Below are 20575 nucleotides of genomic sequence, written 5' to 3'. Positions count from 1 at the left end.
TTCCGTGGCATTGAGTAGGCCACTAATTGATGTCTGTGATTCATTGAAGTCTTGAATAGCTCATTCATTTGTATATTCATCTTGGGCGATGACCCAGCAACCGAGTGATAGAACCAGATTGCGAATTTGGTTCCTTATTTCATGTATTAGGAAACGGAACCTTAGTGTGGCCAAAGTCAGCAATTATGTAACACAATCTAAAGCTCAGTTATTTTTGCACAACTTTTTTATGTATTGCACCTTCACATAAACTATATACAGGCATACAAAAAGTGTGTGTGGAGGAAAACAACAGCCTCCATGATTTAGAACTGGATATTAGAGTGGTCAACAATTTCAATTTAGCAATAACTTCAGTTTCGAAGTTGACTTTATCTCATTTTTTTTTTCATTTTTTCCCAATAGCACAAGAGAATTCTTTGAAAACATAGCAATTGATGTTTTTGGCTACCTACCAAAATATAAACTTGATGATGTGCAGAGTTCCTGGTCACAACAAGAAGAGTAAGGCCAGAGTGATGAAAACCGCAATCTGAGCAATTACTACTCTAGTCTGGTGTTTGATTTTACCCCACTGATAAGGTCACAAGTTAATCTGTTACTGTTTAGTAGATGTTGTAGAACACACAAGATTTTACAAATCAAAGACAAGGCTTCAGCATGTGTCAGTTCTTACCCACCCAAGCACCATGTAAATAAAGAGATCAGATGAATGCTGGTCCCTTAAGTGGTCAGGGCCTAGGACACTCAACTTGGAAATGTTTCCACTCTATAGAAAGGAATAAATTAAGCCAGGAGGTGGTGGCTCACGCTTTTAATCCCAGCCCTTGGGAGGCAGAGGCAGGAGGACCTCCGAGTCCGAGGCCAGCCTGGTCTACAGACTGAGTTCCAGGACCGCCAAGGCTACCTACGGAAACTCTGTCTCCGAAACCAAAATCAAAACCAAACCAAAACAAAAGATGCTCACCACCCAACCAAGGAAACCCCTGCCAGAGCCCAAAGCCCAATAAACCACAACTCCCAGAAGGCTTTGTTCCCGGATGCGTCACGCACCCGCCCCCTCCCCCGCGAACTACATCTCCCAGCAAGCCCCACAGCGCCCAACCGTCCGCTTCCCCCGCCCCTGCTCCCCCTTTCCCCCTGCAGCGCGGTGGCCGTCTGGCTCCAGCGGTCGGCGGGGCGGGCACGCGCCGGGGTCGCGCGGCTGCCGAAGGAGGGCGCGGGCGGGCGGGCGCGCGCGCAGGAGGAGTAAGAGGCGTAGGGGGGCGGGGGACGGCTCGCTTGCTCGCAAGATGGCGGACGAGGACGGGGAAGGGATTCACCCCTCAGCCCCTCACCGGAATGGAGGCGGCGGCGGCGGGGGGTCCGGGCTCCACTGCGCCGGGAACGGCGGCGGGGGAGGCGGCGGCCCGCGGGTCGTGCGCATCGTCAAGTCCGAGTCCGGCTACGGCTTCAACGTGCGGGGCCAAGTGAGCGAGGGCGGGCAACTGCGGAGCATCAACGGGGAGCTGTACGCGCCGCTGCAGCATGTGAGCGCCGTGCTGCCCGGGGGGGCGGCCGACCGGGCCGGGGTGCGCAAGGGGGACCGCATCCTGGAGGTGTGAGTATCGCGGCCGCCACGCCCCGTCCCCTTCCTTCCCCTGCGCCTGCCCTGGCCCCCCACCCTGTCACTCAGGCCTCACCTCCTCTCCCCCACCCCCCTCCCCAGCTCGCGAGCCTGCCGCGACCCTCGCCCCCGGCGGGCCTTCGCGGCTCGCCTCGGAGCCCTCTGCCTTCCTGGCGTCTCGAGTTTGTGCCCTGGCCCCGCCATCCCAGAGCTCTCCCCGCTGTCCCGCATGCCTTTGGCTGCTCTCAACCCCTGCCTTTCCCTATGGCATGCTGCTTTCTGCTCCTTCCTGGCGGAGTCTCCCTTTCCACCCAGCCAGTACTGTGTTCTCCCCAAGTTCTCATCTTTAGCATCATAGTTTCCTGGTCTCTGCCACTCCCCTCAGACCCTGTGGACCGTCCCTTCTGCCCTCTAGACCCGTTAGGACCTCTGGTCAGCTCCTTTTCCTCTGGAGGCATCGTCTCTTCCCCTCCCCGAGCCTCCCCCTTCTCCCCTTAGTTACTCCCCCCCGTTATGGTAAAGCACACCGACATTTTTGTATCCACCGCTTGGCCTTTTCTCCCTGCTTCTTTGTAGTCACACAATCTCGAGTGTACCTTATCATCCTCACCGCATCGCATCGTTCTTTTGGGGGGAGGGGTTGACACTAGTTTTTCTTCTGATCCTGGTATTCCAGCCCGATTTTCAATCTGGTTTCTCCATGGCCACATTCCTCGGAGTGCGCACCTTTTCTGGCTCCCTGTCTCCCCACGTGCACCGCTCCTTACACTTTGGAGTGCCGTTTGTGGTCGTGCTTTCCTAGTTCCGACTTCCCCCTGAACTGCAGTCGCCTTGGGTCTTTGCCTTCTCCATTTTCCTCCTGGTCTGTGCTGTTGCAATCCTACCCTTTATCTTATTTGTTCCTCTAGATAGTTTTCCCTTCTCTTCCGAGGGCCCCTTCTGCTCTTTGAACCCACCTTCTACAGCAGTGTCTTCCTTCATCACCACATTCCTTAAAGCTCCCAGGATGTTGCCTTGTCTTGGCAGTTTCAGCGCACACTTCCACCGCCCTGGCTTGTTGTGTTTGTGATTTTGTACTTCGTGCTAAATCTGTCTAGTGGTTGCTGGTTGACTTGTAGGTGCTGTGTGCACTCATTGTCTCCATTCTCCTCCAACCCTGTACTTCTCTCCTTACTGCATCTATGTTGCGGCTCCGTCCCCGCCCCCCTCCCCCCCAAACTCAGGGGCTCTCTCCTTCCATGATGGGATTTTCCCACATCAGTCTTTTCTTTTTAAACATTTCATTTTAATTATAATTTCCACAGCTGCCTGTTTTCATTTTGTAAAACAGCTTGGCCCACGGTCTGTACTTATCTCGAGAGTCTGTCTGTCCTTGCAGAGAAGTCATTCCCTCCCCCCCTCCCGTTTTTGTGCCCATTACTCTTACTCTGTGGAATCATTCATTCTGCTTCCTCTTCTTAGAGTAGCTCTTTAATACATGTGTTTGGAGATTTTGTGCATTTCCTCTGACCTTTCTGGAAATAGATGCTTACTATATTACTGACTATTTTCTAATATTCTCTGGCAGTTATATTCTTAGTCTTTGTGGGGAGCATTAAGATATTGAATACAATAATGACTTTTTGATGCCTTGCACCTGAGTACCTAGGTATTTATTTTCTAGATAACTCAAAATCTGTGACTGGTGGTTTCTTTTGTTAGAAACTTTTAGAATTATCTTGCTTTCTCTTTGGAAATTTAACTCGATTCAGCGTTTTAACTTTAGATTTAAAATATATAAAGTTATAAGTGTATTAAAGTTCTAGGTCATTTGCTCTATAGAATCCAAAACAATGAAACTACAGCTGATGTCGTCTACTGTGAGTGTGTAAGCCAACAGACATAGTTGATGCGTTTTGCCTTTACCGTAGTCTGCAGCAGAGAGCCCAGCTGTGACCTAGTCACTGTAGAGATCGTATGAGTGGTCCTGGGGACCCTGTGAGAGGGTTGCCTTAGGCCTACGTTATAGGCGGGGAGCCTAGGAAGTAGAAGCTAGCATTTTTGGTACTGCCCTTGGTGAGAGTAGTTTTTGTCATTTTTAGGTGGCAGGGGAAAGAAACACTGCCCAGAACAATTCTCTCTGGAAGGTTGGTGATGATAGAAAATCTTCATGGTATTTGCTTTTGTACCCTGTCAGCTGTTTGTGTTCTGATGTTCAAATTCTTTGAAATTTCTATGGTACTGTTGTAGAAGTAGTGGTAGTAACTATTCTAAGCTAGTTGATAACTTCTGAGACCTCAGTATCTCCCCTCTCCCCTCTCTCCCTCCCTCTCTCCCTCCCTCCCTTCCTCCCTCCACTTAGATTTTCAAGTAAGAGGAGAAAAATGAGCTACCAACTTAACTTTAGAGATCTGTGTATTTATTTGAGGCAGGATGTCATGTAGCCCAGACTGGCCTCAAGCTCACTATATAGGAAGACCTTGAACTTTTGGTCGTCCTAGCTCCACCTCCTGAGTGCTGGGATTACAGGTGTGCACCACTTCATTGGGTTTAGGTGGTGCTGGGGATGGAACCCAGGGATGTAGGCTTCAGGCTTGCTAGGCAAGCACTCTCTAATCTACTCTGTTTATTCCCAGCCTGAGAGCTTTTCAATCTGTCTTCTTACTCAGGTTCTTAAGTTTACCTCTCAGTTGTCCTAGGAAAACTTTTCCTGTTGATGAAATACTGAGTGGTGGGGTCTGAGTTAAGCATAGGTGGATTGTTACTATGTAGCTTTGATTGTACACCAAGTCACGGGTGGGTGTCTGGACCTTGATAATTGAGGTTTGAGATTTCTCCCTATTTTTAAACTCTTTTCCCTATGTACATCCTTTACTGCAGTTTAATGTTGCAGTTTGGACAATGGTAGAGGTGTGAAAGAACAGGAACTGAGATCTAAGTGGGTACAGACTTGGATGTTAGTAAGGGATCCATTTCTGTGTGCTGCTCCTAGAGTCTGCTTACCAAGGCTCATTGCATCTCGGGATAATTGTCACCTGGAGCCAGGATTGGCTCACTTTCTCCTTCTTCCTTTTGAGGCTGACTAGATTGTGACTGGTTTGAGAGAGAGAGTCATGTTGCAGGGCTTGGTACTACACAGTGAAGATGCCCTCTGGGCTCTAAATTTTACTACGGATGGAAAGTTTTCTTGACTAACAGTGTTAGCTCCACCTTATAATTTTTCCCAGTATAATGTGTACTGCATGTCTTCCCTTTGATGTGCATATACCTCGAGGCCAGTGTGTGGTGTGGAAGATGCCTTCAATAAATAGAACCAAAATCAGTCTATGCTTGCACTAATTATATAGTACGGGAAGTAACTGACCAGGTTAAACTGTAAGGTTAAAATAGGTTGAGGACACTTGTTGATTTCTTGAGAGTTGCTTTAGGAGAGTTGCTGTGTGTAGTGGATATGGATATGGAACTGCCTACATTTTTTGAGATTATGTTTGTTGGCTTTTTTTGGCTCAGTACTGGGATCTTTGTGTGTGCACACACACACAAATGACAAGACACACTTTAAGGAGTTCTGTAAGTTGGGGCAAATTTTCCTGTCTCTACCTCCTGTCTCCTTGTGGGGTAGCTGGGGTTACAGAGATTTTCACCAGTGCATCCAGCTTTGAGGTGGGTTCCAGGAATCTGACTCAGGTGGTCAGTCTTGCACAGCATACACTTTTACCCACCAAAGCTGCTCTGGGGAGTGTGAATTTCCAGCATGGCCCCTTAGAGTTGGCTTGTCAGCATTCAAAATCATGATGTGTCTATACTATTCAGAGAGTATGTGCTCTCCTCCTTAATAGCTACCTGATAATATACCCATTAGCTTTTGCTCGTTAAGGTTAAAGCATAAGATAAATTATGTTGTATGTGACAGTTTGTTTATTGAGGGTTATTTTTTGTTTCATTTCATGTGAATGTTTGAAAATCATTGAACAAAGAGTTTGATGCAGTAGGTATTTTTACAGTTGAGTGAGTCATGAGACATTGACTGTTAAGTATCTTAAGAGCCTTTAAAAAATTGACTGATTTCTTTTTGGCTCAGATTATCCAGGTAGACTTGAATAATAGTGCTTGAAATGATTGTTGAGCAAAGGCAATGATTACAGCAAAGTTCTCACACTTTGGTGTGCACACGAATCACTTGGGGTGCGAGTCAGAAACACAGGTTTGCAGGTACACTGATGGCTGTGATTCAGTGTGTGCTGCATAAGTCTGGAATTTGTTGTCACGCCTTTGCCTGGTATAGAGACTGTAACTCACATGCTAAGCCACATTCTCAGAACAACCTAGTAGTTCTGGACTGTTCTAGACTATTCTTAGCTCATTGTGTGTTATCAGTATGGTTACACTGGGAGTCACTAGCTAGGACTTGGCTAACAAATAGTGATTTATTAAGCGCCTGAACTCCAGACTAAGGGGAAGTCAGTTCCTCACCCAGTAGTCTGTCCACTTGTACCTACTTTTGTGGATCTGGCTGTCGTCCAGCAGCAAAGGTGTACAGTTAAGAGACAGAACAAATGATAACAATCATTGTATCATCCTGCAGTATCTGTGGTGTGTTGCAGTTTGCAGTGTGTATGCATTTAACTACAGGACAGCCTCTTTAGGGAGGTGTAAAGCTCAGGGCGGGGACCGTGTTAACTGTTAAAGTTTTTTGAATCCCTAGCCAAATGTGTGGTGGTACCTAGGTTTTCTTAAGTGAGTATTTGCTGAATGGATAGGAGTGAAATTATCCCTGTTTTGTGAGGAGAAAGGAGTGCCTCATTGAGCCACAACCAGAATGGAATCCAGGTGTTAAGATGCTTTCCCATTTTTTAAATTTGTTTTGTTGGTTATTGACTTTTTTTTTTTAGATTTATTTATTTATTTTGTATACAGCATGTATGACCAGAGGAGGGTGCCAGATCTCATTACAGATGGTTGTGAGCCACCATGTGGTTGCTGGGGATTGAACTCAGGACCTCTGGAAGAGCAGTCGGTGCTCTTAACCTCTGAGCCATCTCTCCAGGCCCTGGTTATTGACTGTTAATAGTCAACTTCCTTAATTGTTATTCTTTGGAAATTTTACAGATCTATACAATGTATCTTGATCATATCTACCCCAACTCCTTCTTCCATCCCTACGTAGGATCCCCCATGACATCTTCCCAACTTCATGTCCTCCTTCTATAATTAATTAGGTAATTTTTAAAAATAATTTATTTTTTATTTTATATGCATTGGTATTTCACCTGCATGTATGTCTCTGTGAGGGTGTTGGTTCCCTTAGAACTGAAGTTACAGGCAGTTTTGGGCTGCCATGTGGGTGGTGGGAATTGAACCTGAGTCCTCTGGAAGAGCAGCCAGTGTTCTTAACCACTGAGCCATCTCTCCAGTCCCCTAATTAATTTAACCCACTCAGTCCAGTTAGTGCTGTCCATATAGGCATGGGTGGAGGTCACTCACCGGGGCGCCAGGGAGAATCTCCCAGCGGCTCTACTCCTGCCGGTACTCTTAAAGTAATTTCCTTCCCCAGCAGCCATCACCTAACTGCCTGGAGCTTCACAGCTGGGGGTGGGGTTGCTGATAGTCCACTTTTCTTGATGGAAACAGCCACTTAAAATTGTTACATTCCTGTAAAAACAGATAGCAGTTGAACTTTGTTTCTGTTTGTGAAATGTGACTTAGGTTTTTATTTATTCTTTATCTCCTTGTTAATTTGGAGGAGAGGCTGGGGGCTAAGGCAAGCTTTCTTTGCCCATGCTATTGCTGTTTTTCTGTTATCAGCAAAGGGAACAGGACAGTCATACTTGTTACTTCAAGAATACTTTTTGTCTCATGCAGTGAGGTGGCAAACAAATAACAGGCAACTTGAAAATGATATATATTACCTTCCCTCAGAAATCACTTGTATGGATTGCTGTGACCAAGAAAAGAACTTTGGTGAGGTGGTGTCACACGCCTTTAATCTCAGCACTTAGGAGGCAGAGGCAGGTGGATCTGAGTTCGAGGCCAGCCAGGGATACATAGAGAGACCCCCATCTAAACCCTTCCACCCCAGTCTCACAGAGAGAGAGAGAGAGACTTTGATTAATAGCATAAGAGCTGGTTTTTTTTATTTGTGGTGAACAGTTGTCTTTCCAGCCACCACTAATTAACCACTAACAGTTAATTGTAGTTTGTTTTAGGTGAGAGCTTTATTACCATGCTCTCATGGATAAGCATTTTAGAAGCTAAGCCTCAATGGGAATAATTCTTATGAAATGGTAGATAAGCAGAGAGTTAACTGACAAGCAAACATTTTAATTTATGATCACAGCAAAGTACTTTAAGAACAGGATCTGTGGTAAGATTATTCATTGGATGATGGCATTACTGACAAAGACTTTTGTGGTAGTGTAACTTAGAGCCAGCTAGGTTCAGTCTATTCAAATGGCAAAAGACAATCTTTAGGTATTGTTTAAAAGCTTTTAAAAAACCTACACACACTATCCCTACACTATCCCTAGCACACAGCGGGCTGAGGTAAGTGGATCTTGAGTTTGAGACCAGCCTGTGCTACCTATCTCAACAACCAAAAAAAAAAAAAAAAAAAAAAAATGAAGACAACAAAATAAATAAATTAAAAAGATAACAAAATAAAATAAATAAAAATAAATCAAAACAGAAAACCAGAATTGCAACTCAAAACAAGGAATACTTCTTCATTACAACTCAGTGTACACACAAACCAACACTAACACAGTGTCAATCAAACCACCCAAAGTAAGTTTCAAGAAAGCTGTCTGTCTGTCTGTCTATCTATCTATCTATAGAGTGGTCAAGTTTTTTAAAGCAATGTCTTTAAAAAATTTTTATTTATCAGCACAGTGCATATGTATGAATGCATGCACACATGTATGGGTATTCGTGTGTGCTGCAACATGTGTGTGGAGGTTAGAAGATAACTCTGGAGTCCACCTTTCTGTGGGTTCTGGTGCTAGAACTCAGGACAGGCTTTCCAGGCAAGGGCATTTCACAGTGAGTCAGCCTCTTCCCAGCCTACTAGTCATTGTTTGGGTTCTGTTTGTTTGAGTGCTTGTTGGGTCCTGTTCATACTCTGAAAACACTGGCTTGTCCATCCTGAGGATGCTAGGACTTATGCATGCTAGGCAGGTGGTCCACCCCTGTGAGCTTATCTCCAGCTCGAAACACAGTGATTTAGACATTTTTTTTTCTCATGTTGGCCCACTTCATGTCAACTGGTTCCACTGTTCGGCACAAACTACATGTCAAGTATCACTAGGGTTATGAGTCAGTACGCCTGGCTCTCTGCCCTTAGGAAGCCTGCTTTGCAGTCAGGGAGGTACTGGAAGCAGTTTACTCTGTGAAAAGCTGAATAAAGTAATGGAGGTCAATGAGAACTGGAGTGGGAATTTAGAGGAAAGAGTGGATATGCTTGAGAAGATTGATAAGGGGTTAGATAGTTCACAGAAGGCTTTTATAAAGTTAAAAAAATGTGTGTTGTGAGCATTCGGCAGACACAGTGCCTGTGTGTAGGTAGAGGACAACTGTATCAGGAATAAGTTCTCTCCTTCCACCGAGGCTTCCTGGGATTGAACTCTGGGTGTTAGGCTTCCGAGGCAAGCACTCTTTCCCACTGAGCCTTCCTACTGGCTTCTGCATAAGGCTTTTAATTTGAGACTGAAGGACAAGTATAATTTCAGTAGTAGAGAAAGAGGAAGAGGGTTTCATAGGTGGAGGGTCTATGGGAGGAAGGTGTAAGGGAGAAAGATGCTCGAAATCCTTAGGATAGCAAGGATCTTCAGGAAGCTGTTTGCAGGCTGATGCCATAGAAACTGGAAAGGAAGGCTAAAATGAAATACAAAAAGGCCTTAAAAGCAGCGCCAACAAGTTGGGCACCCATTCACCAGACAGGGTTTCTCTGTGTAGCCCCGGCAGTCCTGGAACTCACTCTGTGGACTGAGGGATCTGCCTGCCTCTGCTAGGATTAAAGGCATGTGTCACCACTGCCTGGCTAACAAGTTTGGAGTTTGTTCTTATGTGCTAAGAATATAGTTGTGTATATATTTATACCCATAGTTTCCTGAGAATTTTGCTTTTATTTGATTGAATACATTTCCATGGCTAGAGAGGAAAAATTGCTATTAGAATTAAAAGAACCATTTTTTCTCTTGGACGGTCTTGTACTATATAAAGAAGGGAGCTGAGGACAAGGAAGCTCTGACACCCAGTGCTGAAGCAGCTGATGAGAAGCTGCCTTTCATTTGTTTCCACACTTTGCTGCCTAGTCAAGCCAGCTTCTGAAATGTCTGTTTCCTGTCACCTTATGTTGTAATGACTGTGCTTCTGCTTATCGCTGTGTTATAGCATTTTCATCCTCACGGGCTGCAGGGCCTGCCTATGATGCCTTGTCTTAGCTATGCTTTTCTCTGTCTCTGACTGTAAGATGCCACCTGGACTTGAAATCTCTTCTGTTGGCGGTGCTGGGGAGATGGCTCAGGGGTTAAGAGCAGTAGCTTCTTTACCACAGGGTTAGAGTTCAGTTCCCAGCACCCACATGGCAGCTCATCAGCTCCAGGGGATCTGATACCTATGTCTGGCTTCTGGGCACCTGTTTTGGCTCTCACTTGTGTGAGCACACAGAGACCTATATAAAAATAAATCTTAAACCTTTTGTTTTGGCATAGCTTGCTGGGAGTTGAGGTGACTAAAGATGAGAAGTTGATATGGTACTAAAATGTATACCCGAGTCAGTCTTCAGTGTGAGAAGGGTGAAGTTCTGTTGTGTCAGGAATGGGAAGAGTACTTAGTTTTGTGAGATGCTCTTAGTTAAACGTCATTTCTTACTACTGCCTCTGCCAGCCAAGTAAGGTTCCCCTCACTGGAGGAGATGTACCTGTCACTGAGTATTTGAGTTGGTGAATGAGGTGGTGTGTTTGAGTGACCTTATGTTTGTCCTTCAGTGAACTTCTGTTATTGTGAAAATATTCTGTTTTGTTTGGGCAGTAGCCCAGGCTGGCCTCTAATTCACTACTTAGCTGAAGCTGGTCTTGAACTCTTGATCACTTGCATCCCATGCATTACCACATGCAGCTTTGTTTTATTAGGTTGCTCAAGCTGACCTCAGACTTGCTGTGTAGCCAGGTTGCCTGTCCTTGATGTTCTTCCATCTCTACCTACTGAGTGTTGGGGTTCAGGCATGTGCCATCATACCCAATGGAAAAACATATACATATATATATTTAAAGACAAGGTTTCTCTGTGTAGCCCTGGCTGTCCTGGAACTTGCTCTGTAGGCCAGGCTGGCCTCAAACTCACAGAGATCCGCCTGCCTCTGCCTCCCGAGTGCTGGGATTAAAGGTGTGCGCCACCACCACCCAGAAGAAAAGCATCTTTTAAAAAATGTTTTGTTTTTGCTTAAGCTAGCTAAAACTTGTTTTTGTTTTGTTTTGTGTTGGAGTTGAACCCAGGGTCTATGCATGCCAGAATACTCATTCTTTCTTTTTTTTTTAACTTTTCTTTTTGTTTACTCTTTGTGTCCTTCATATCATGCCCCCTCCCCCCCCAAAAAAAATCTAAGAGAAAAAAGGAAAAAAAAAAAAGGAAGGAAAAATCTCATCATGGAAGCTACAGTGAGTCACACAGTAAACTCCTTTATTCATACATTTTTATATGCAGGCATTCACTGCAGAGAATCACTGGTCTGGTTCGAGGCCCCGGTCTCTGCTGCACCATCGACACTGGGCCCTCACTGGGACTCTTCCTGGGCAGCCCGTTGCTGCCCTGTGTTGTAAAGATCCTGTAGCCCTGGGTCCGCAGGACTAAGCTCCCCATCCCCTAGGTGCTCCAACAGATCACAGATGAGGTGGATGTTGGGGTAGGCTATCTCATAACCCTGGTTCTGGGTAGTTGCAGGGTTGGTCAGCCCACCAGCTCTCCTGTCTTCACTCCCATGGTGAGCTCTCCAGCATTGCCCTGGCGAGTTCACCCCTTGCAGTGATGAGCAAGGGGTGGGGCCAGTTTTCTCCTGCTTTCACATCCTCAGGGTCGGTTCTCCTACACCCACACCTTCAGGGCCAGCTTTACTGTGTTGCCTAGGTGAGGTGTATGGCCACTCTGATGAGGGGCAGGGACAGCTCTCCAGCTCTTGTGACCACAGGGCCAGCTCTTTTACCTGCCTCAGGTGTTGGTGTGGGGGGGCATTTCTCCCCCTCCCTGTCCATGCTACCACAGGACAGATGTGTAATGGGGACAGCTCTCTCATGCTCACAACATCAGGGCTGGCTCATCCACACCTCTGCCAACAGGGTCAGCTCTACTGTGGCTGCTCAGTCGAGGTGCAGGGTCCACTTTCCTGAGTGCTGCAGCTGGTAAGGGGGAAAGTCAGCTCCCTTGTCCACCAGAGGTGGCAGGGTCAGGGCCGGGGAGGGCATCTTTCTCTCACCCTCACCACATGGTAAACAAAGGGGGTGTGGCCAGCTATCCCCCTCTTAACACCCTCAGGGCTGTCTCACCTGCGCCTCTTCCGACAGGATCAGCTCTACTGTAAAGCACTGTACCCCCAACTTCATTCAAAATGTGATAGATTGGCGTATCTGACCAGATCTATGTATTCTGTGGACTCATCCACAGCTGATTTGCTTACTTCCCTTTGGAAAAGTACAGAGCCATCTGGAGGAGTTAGCTGCTGGCATGGGTACTCTCCAGCTGCTTTCAGGCTGGTTAGTACAGAACTGTTCAATGAAAATAATAAGGAAATTGCTCCTCAGTACAGCAGAAGTTTATTAAATGTATTTTTAAAATTGGGAGACAGATTGTGTATTTGTAGAGTGTGGAAGATATGATAACCTTGGAAAGTTTGGAAATGCACTTTTGCCAGTTTACTCATCTACAAAGTGTGCAAGGTCTTTGTCTATTGAATATATTATGAGGGTTGTTGTATATATACATATATATGTATATTGAAAGATGCTATTTAATTGCAAGAGCAATAAGCCTTTCGGACTGGCGAGATGGCTCAGTGGTTAAAACACTTGCTGCTGTTGGAGAGGATACAGATTCAGTTTCCAGCACCCACATTGCAGAGGCTCACAGCCATCTGTTACCCAAGCAACCATTGCCCTCTTCCAAACCTTGTGGACACACACATACACAAGCATGCCCATAAATAAACCTTCAAGCAGGGTAAGGTGGCACATCCCATTAATCCCAGCACTCAGGAGGCAGAAGCTAGTGGATCTTGGTGAGTTTGAGGCCAGCCTGGTCCACACAGCAAGTTCTAGGACATTCACAATTATAGAGAGAGACCCTGTCTCAAAACAAAAAAGAATAAGCCCTCATCTCCACTGAGCTGTGTCTTCAGCTCCTGGAATTTTATATTCTAGTAGGAGTGAAATGAATGAGTTTGGTTTTATTATTGATAAAAAATTTTGGCTTCACAGGTAATTGCCAAACTTTTTTCCTGAATAGCTTGATTATATTTGTATAGTCTGAAAAATATCTTAAAGCCTTATAGTTACTTTCCTGAATGACAAATTGATTCATTTCCCAGAAATATATCTGCCTGAATAGATTGTATTTGTAAACTGATTGCCTTGTAATTATAGATTTAAGGAACTTTTTATTATTTCCTAAGCGATAAACCCCTGTTTGGTCTGCTGGAGGTGTTCAGTTGGAGAGGATGAGCTTTCTGTCCTTTCCTTGCCTCAGGCAGACGCTTTGGGCGAACAGCAGCCAGAGGTCAAGTTGCAGTGCAGCACATATCCTTTCCCAGTTTGGGAGCAACAGGTGCTGACCTACATGGCTGGTCGGTTTGGCCAGGGCCAGTTTTGACTGTTACTAAAATTCTCTTTGCCCAGTGTCAGTTTTCTGCATGGAAATACTTTTTTTTTTTTTTTTTTTTTGTATTTAGAGACAGGGCCTTCCTACATAGTCCTGGAACTCACTATATAGACCAGGTTGGCCTCAAACTCACAGAGATTTGCCTGCCTCTGTCCTCTGGAGTGCTGAGTTTAAGGTGTGTGTCACCACACCTGGCTGGAAATGCTTTAGAAATATTGGTAAGGGCTGGAGAGATGGCTCAGCGGTTAAGAGCACTGACTTTGCAGTCAGAGAACCAGAGTTTAGATCTTAAGCAAGGTGTCCTATAAAAGCTGTAACTCCAGCCTCTAGGGATTCGATGTCTGCATATGTACACACACACACACACACACACACACACACACACACACACAACACAAGAAAAAAAAAATTATAAAGCAATGTAGTGTATACAGCACTTCGAAGACTAAGGATGGCCATGAGGCCAGCCTGGGCTACATGGTGAGACTTAGGAACAAAAGGGAAAACTTGCTTTTGATTCTTAAAAAAGACACCGAAGAGCCCAGTGCAACACAGTGAGGCATCAGGGTCTCTAGTTTGAAGCCAGCCTCAACAAAGCAAAGCACCAGAGGATCTGTAAAAGGGCTGAGAGTGTGCAACTTGACCTGTGTGCAGATAACATTTGTTTTGTCCCTCCTTAACCAAAGATGACACCTACTTAGATTAAATCGAGGTGTTTTGTATTTGTACTTATTTATTGGTTGTGTTGTATTTAGTTTTGGTGGTTATAGTTTGAGTCAAGGTACCTTTTCTTTCTCTCTCCTTCTTCTTCTTCTTCTTCTTTTCTTTTCTTTTCTTCCTTTTTTTTCTTTCTTCTTCTTTCCTTCTTCCTTCTTTCTTTCTCTTTCTTTCTTTTCTTCTTTTTTTTTTTTTTTTTTTTTTGAGGCAGGGTCCCTATGTAGCTCAGACTGGCTTGCCTTTTCCAACAGTGAGAAACATGGTTTCTCTCACCTGCTGTACATTTTCTTGTCTTCTGTGTTATTTATTTATTTATTTGTTTGTTTGTTTGTTTTTCGAGACAGGGTTTCTCTGTGTAGTTTTGCACTTTTTTTGGATAGCACCTTTCTTGGATACTCACTCTGGTAGACCAGGCTGGCCTCGAACTCACAGAGATCCACCTGGCTCTGCCTCCCAGTGCTGGGATTAAAGGCGTGTGCCACCACCGCCTGGTGTCTTCTGTGTTTTTGCAAATGACAAAAAAAACTCAAAAAACAAAAACAAAAAACCATTCCATTCCAGTATATAGATATATTCCAGTATTCATATATAGCAGTAGCTGAATTGTTGACTCGCACCCTTGAAGAAGCAAGCTTACTGACAAATGTGTACTCCTTTTGATTTTAGGTTTGTGGACTCCATTTCCGATTACTTAGGTCCATGTCTTTTTCTCACCCTGTTTGATGACCTGAGTTTATTTAAAATACTCTGAGATAAAAGTGGATTATTTTGTCATAGTCTAGGGTTCTTCTGGTTTTAAAAATTGTGTACATTAAAGTTCATTCTGTTGGATAGTTTACAGGTTTGACAAGTAGCATTGTGCCATGTTTGCAGCTGTGGTGAGCTGCCATGTGGGTGGTAGGAACTGAACCTGTGTTCTCTGTAGGAGCAGTCAGTGCTCCAGCCAGTTTGCTAATTCATCCACCCATTGAGGGACATTCTGGCTACTTGTAGTTTGGAGCAATTATGAGTAAAGGTGCTCTAAAGCATCTGTGGAGAGTCTTTTGTGTGGATGTGAATTTTTCTGTTCACTTAGATCATTGCATAGGAGCATGATTGATGGGTTGGATGGTAAACTATATAAAAAGTTGTCAACTTGCCTTCCAAAGTCACCTTTCTATTGCTGTAAAAAGAATCCATGACCAAGACAACTTTCTCTTATAAAAGAAAGCATTTAACTGGGGGCCTGCTTACAGTTTAGAGTTAGTCCAGTATCATCACAACAGGGAGTAGGGTGGCAGGCAGGCAGGCATGGTACTGGAGAGGTAGCTGAGAGCTTTACATCATGATCCTCAGGCAGCAGGCAGACACACACACACACACACACACACACACACCACACCACACACACACACACACACACACACACACACACACACACACACGGCTTGGCACGGGCTTTTGAAACCTCAAAGCCCACCCCTAGTAGCACACCTCCTTCAGCAAGGCCACACCTCCTAATCTTCCCCAGTTTATTAACAAGGGACTAAGCATGTAAATACACAGGCCTATAGGAGCCATTCTTATTCAGACCACCACACAAAGCAACTGTGCCATTTTTCATTCTTGCAACAAGGAGAATGGTATTTGTTCCACATCTCTAGTTTTTGGTGTTTGACACGATCAGTTTGGACTTTTAGCTGTATTTAATGCCATGCTATTGTCTTGATTTGGAATTCATCCATGATAGATGTTGAATATCATTTCGTTTAATTTATTTGCCATCTGTATATCTTTAGTGAGATGTCTGCCCAGATAGTTTGCCCATTTTTAATTTGAGTTGTGGGGCCAAGAAGAAGGCTCAGCTGATAAACTTGCCACCAAAAGTTACTTGCCCAGTAACCTTAGTTTGATCCTGGGGCCCGTATGGTGGAAGGAGAGAACTGACTCCTAAAAGTTATCCTCCGACTTCTATGTGCACATAATGCCATGTACATGTCATACCCCCAATAAGTAAATAATTATGATCAATTGGGTTGTTGAGTTTGAAGAGATTGCCATGTATTTAGATACAGGCACTTTGTTTATATTTTATTTTGTTTTTTTTTCAAGATAGGTTTCTCTGTGTAGTCCTGGAACCAGGCTGGCCTCAAACTCACAAAGATCCTCTACTTCTGCCTCCCAAGTGCTGGGATTAAAGGCCTGTGTCACCCCCCCCAGCATTTGTGGACCATGTCTTTAGTATTGATCTAAAGTCTCATCTTCAAACACCAAATCACATAGATTTCTCTCTCTCTCTCTCTCTCTCTCTCTCTCTCTCTCTCTCTCTCTCTATATATATATATATGTTTTTTTTTTGGAGACAGGACCTCACTATGTATCTGAGATTGGTTGTCTTAGTTAAGGTTTCTATTGCTGTGAAGAGACACCATGACCTCTTAAAGGAAAACAGTTAATGGGGCTGGCTTACAGTTCAGAAATTTAGTCCATTATCATCATGGTGGGAAGCATGGTGGCATGCAGGCAGACATGGGCTTGAGAAGGAGCTGAGAGTTCCTATATCTTGACTCACAGGCAACAGGAAGTGGTCTGAGACACTGGGTGTGACTTGAGCATATATGAGACCTCAAAGCCCACCTCCGCAGTAACATATTATCCATCCAACAAGGCCATACCTTTCCAACAAAACCACGTCTCTTAGTAGTGCTGCTTCCTGTGGGGGCTTTTTTTCTTAAATCACGCTGGCCTTGAACTTGCTATGTAGCCCAGAATAGCCTTGAAATCAGGATCCTGCTGCCTCAGCTTCCTGAGTGCTAGGATTGTAGCAGTGTTCCCTCCCTGCAACTAAAATTTCAACTTTACAGTACTTGTTTGTTTGTTTATTTATTTATTTATTGATTTATTGGGAGTGCTGGGGATCCAAACCAAGGGCATTATGCATTGATAGATAAGCTCCCTACCATTGACTCATAACCTTGGTCTGTATATAGTACAATTTTCCAAAAATTTTGTTTACTTATGTTTAAATGTACATGTATACATGTGCATGCATGTATTTGTGTGTGTGAAGGCTAGAGGACAACTTTGAGTGTCAGCCTCAGAAATTCTGTCCACAATCTGGGAAAGGTGGATAAATGGTTAAAGCTCTTGCCACAAGACCAAGAGGACTAGAACCCACATAAATACCACATGGGTATGGGGTCTCCTGTATTGCAGCCTTGGAAAGTGGAGGCAGAGGGACACCTGAGCAAGTTGGTTGGCCAGATTAGCATGTTGGTGAGCTCTGGGTTTGACTGAGAAGCTCTTTTAAGAAGAAGAAGAAGAAGAAGTGGCTGTCTCTTAAGAAAGATTCCTGACATCAACCTGGGGCCTACACATGCATAAACACTTGAGCGAGTGTGCACTCAATAAACACACACATGAAAAAATGATGTCTGTTTCATTTGAGACATTGTTTCTCTTGGCCCCAAAGCTTACACATTAGACTGGATTGGCTAGCCAGCAAGCCCCAAGGATCTTCCTGTTTCTACTTCTCTAGTGCAGAGATTACAGTTCTGCTAGAGTGTGCTCAAGCATGCAAACACACACAGGTACACATGTGCACACACACATACACGCACACACAGTCTAACTCTATGGTGCTCTCTGATCTGGAAGTCACTATATAGACTAAGTAAGCTAGGCCTGATCTTACAGAAATTCACCTGCTTCTGCCTCTTGAGTGCTGAAATTAAAGGCATATGCCACCATACCTGGAGTACCTGGCTTTTTGTTGTTTTGTTTTGTTTTTTTGTGGGTTTTGGGAACCTAACTCAGATCTTCATGCTTGTGAGACAAGGACTTTACTGACCAAGATAATTCCTGGGCATTGGTTCTTTTTTTAAAAACACATTTATTAAATAAGACAGAAGTGTAGATGCAATCCAAATAACAGTATTTTGCTTAACAAACATTTATGAACATCTTTGGTAAAACTTGGTGTCTTGTTGGTGTGTTTGTTGCATATGGATTGTAGTGTGTAAGCCTGTTCATGTGCATGCAGAGGCCATGGGAGGACCTTGAGATCTTAACTGTATTGCTGTGTGTGGTACTTGTTCTTTTGAGTCAGGGTCTCTCACTGAGCCAGAAGTTTGACCTTTCAGCTGGGCTGACTCCTGGGATCTATCTATCTTCATCCTCCATTATTGGAATTACAGGCCTGGCTTTTTACGTGGATGCTGGGATTTGAACTCAGGTCCTTATTCTTATATAGCAAGAGCCATCTCCCCAGTGCGCTTGTCAATTAAAATCTTAGTTCTTGTGGGCACATTGCCATTGTGTTTTAATGTAGAAAGTTGAAAAGCATTTTATTGCTTACAATTATATGATTTATTGTCTACTTTTATTTTTAATTAATTTATTTATTTGTTTTTTTGAGACAGGGTTTTTCTGTGTTGTTTTTGTGTTTTTTTTTTTGGATTTTTGTTTGTTTGTTTGTTTGTTTGAGACAGGGTTTCTCTGTGTAGTTTTGGTGCCTTTCCTGGAACTCACTCTGTAGACCAGGCTGGCCCTGAACTCACAGAGATCCACCTGGCTCTGCCTCCCGAGTGCTGGGATCAAAGGCATCACCACCACCCGGCTATTGTCTACTTTTAAAGGACTGCTTTTGAGGGACTAATTGTCATTTAATTACTCTTGCGTGTCACGAGGGGTCAAAATATATTGTGCTTACTGTGTAGGAATGGCTCCTTTCCCTGGTGTCTATAGCAGTTTGCTTTGTTATATTTCTACCCATTATGTTTCATTATGTTCAGCTCCCTTCAGAAGCAGGGTACAAACCCTGACTATGTAGAACTTTCTTCTGCTTCTGGGAGTGTTTACATCAGCTCTGTAATCTCCTCGCTGGCTAACTTTGGTTGACTTGGATAGTGTTTGAGGCCACTTCCACTAGCTAGTGGAGTCAGACGGTGATCTCAAAGTAAAAAACGAGAATTGCATTAAAATTATCAAGTGCATCTTTACAATGCTGAAAACACCCAATTAATTTGAGTACCACTTAGATTCCCAAGGAAACAAAATTCTGGTCTTTTTTATGGGTTTCATTATAAAGCATTTTCTTATGAAAAATTTCAAACACCAAGAAGTTGAGTTTTAAAGTGAGTACCTGTATGCTTAGCATCTTTTAAATGTGTTCATTAATTATTTGTTTTTTGTTTGTTTTTTAGTTTTTCCAGACAGGGTTTCTTTGTGTAGCCCTGGCTGTCCTAGAACTTGCTCTGCAGACCAGGCTGACCTTGAACTCACAGAGGTCTGCCTCTCTGCCTCTGTCTGGGATTAAAGGAGTGTGCCACCACCCACTGGTTTATTTATTCTTAATTATATGAAAGTGTGTGTGTGTGTGTGTGTGTGTGTGTGTGTGTGTGTGTGTATTTACGACCACGCATGTAGGTGTCCAAGGAATCCAAAAAAGGGTGTTGGATCCCAGGAAGTGGAGTTCTAGGCAGTTGTAAGCTGCTGGTCGTGGGTGCTGGAATCTGAACTCAGGTCCTCTGCAAGAACAGAGTGCTCTTGACTGCTGAGCCATCTCTCCACCCGCTACATTTACCCTCCTCGTTCTATAATAGCTTCAGCTTTATTTGTTTAATCACCACATATTTGTTGAATTATTTTTGATAGTTCATTGAAAACACTGACTTTCTTTGTGGAAAAGCATAGATTGGTATGTCTTATCCAGTCTCAGATCCTTTTGTGTTGTTTGTGGGACTTGTGTGGTTCTCTTGTGCTTGCTTATTTTGTGATCATTTATTTTCAGATGAATTCTTGATTATGTTACAAAGAAAGAAGGCAAGCAAAACTGGTAGAAGAGGTTTTATCGTCCTGGAGTACTGAATTCTGCCAGCCCACTTGCTGGTGTGGATATCCAGTACTAATAGCTTTATCAAGTGGCTCCATGTTCCAGAGCTACAGCTTAGTCCTCATAGCCACTTCATTAGCCATAGATGTTATTGGCAGCTTTTTATATGGATTGGGGAACTGAGGCATAGTGAGACCAATAAGTTACCTAATACTAAGTAAGCTCCTATTTGTTAGATGGCGTCATTGGTATTCAAACCCCAAGCATATCTGATTCACCAGAGCACGTGCTTTGAACCAGATGTCTGCACTGCTGAAACTTCCCTTTTCTACTTTGCATTTATTTATGCCCATGTTTGTACAAGTTTGGGGTCCATACATAACTTGAATCTGGTTTAGTATTCTTGTAGAAAACAATGTATCATACCAACATTTTTATGACTAATACTTTGTAAAATATTTATTATTTTTAAGTGTGAGTGTGTGTTTGTGTGAATGAGTTTGGGTATGTGCATGTGATTGCCAGTGCTGTCAGAGACCGGAGGGGTCCTGTGCCTCTGGAGCTAGAGTTATAGGTGGTTGTGAGCCACATGATGTGGG

The 20575-nt window shown here is 44.0% G+C and overlaps 1 protein-coding gene across 2 annotated transcripts in view; it reads left to right on the top strand.

Moving 5' to 3' along the window:
• The first annotated feature begins 1268 nt into the window (after positions 1-1268).
• Snx27 (sorting nexin 27) overlaps positions 1269-20575 on the top strand; it is an 86216-nt gene continuing 66909 nt past the window's right edge. For both annotated transcript variants that reach the window (XM_028857446.2, XM_028857447.2), the window contains exon 1: positions 1269-1600. In XM_028857446.2, the coding sequence (XP_028713279.1) occupies positions 1293-1600 (308 nt within the window). In that variant the 5' untranslated portion in view covers positions 1269-1292. The remainder of the gene's footprint in view (positions 1601-20575) is intronic.

The sequence above is a fragment of the Peromyscus leucopus genome, chromosome 6 (genome assembly GCF_004664715.2).
Source record: "Peromyscus leucopus breed LL Stock chromosome 6, UCI_PerLeu_2.1, whole genome shotgun sequence".
Lineage (NCBI taxonomy): Eukaryota > Metazoa > Chordata > Mammalia > Rodentia > Cricetidae > Peromyscus > Peromyscus leucopus.
The sequence above is the reverse complement of the archived record's forward strand: the minus strand, read 5'-3'. Positions and strand labels throughout refer to the sequence as shown.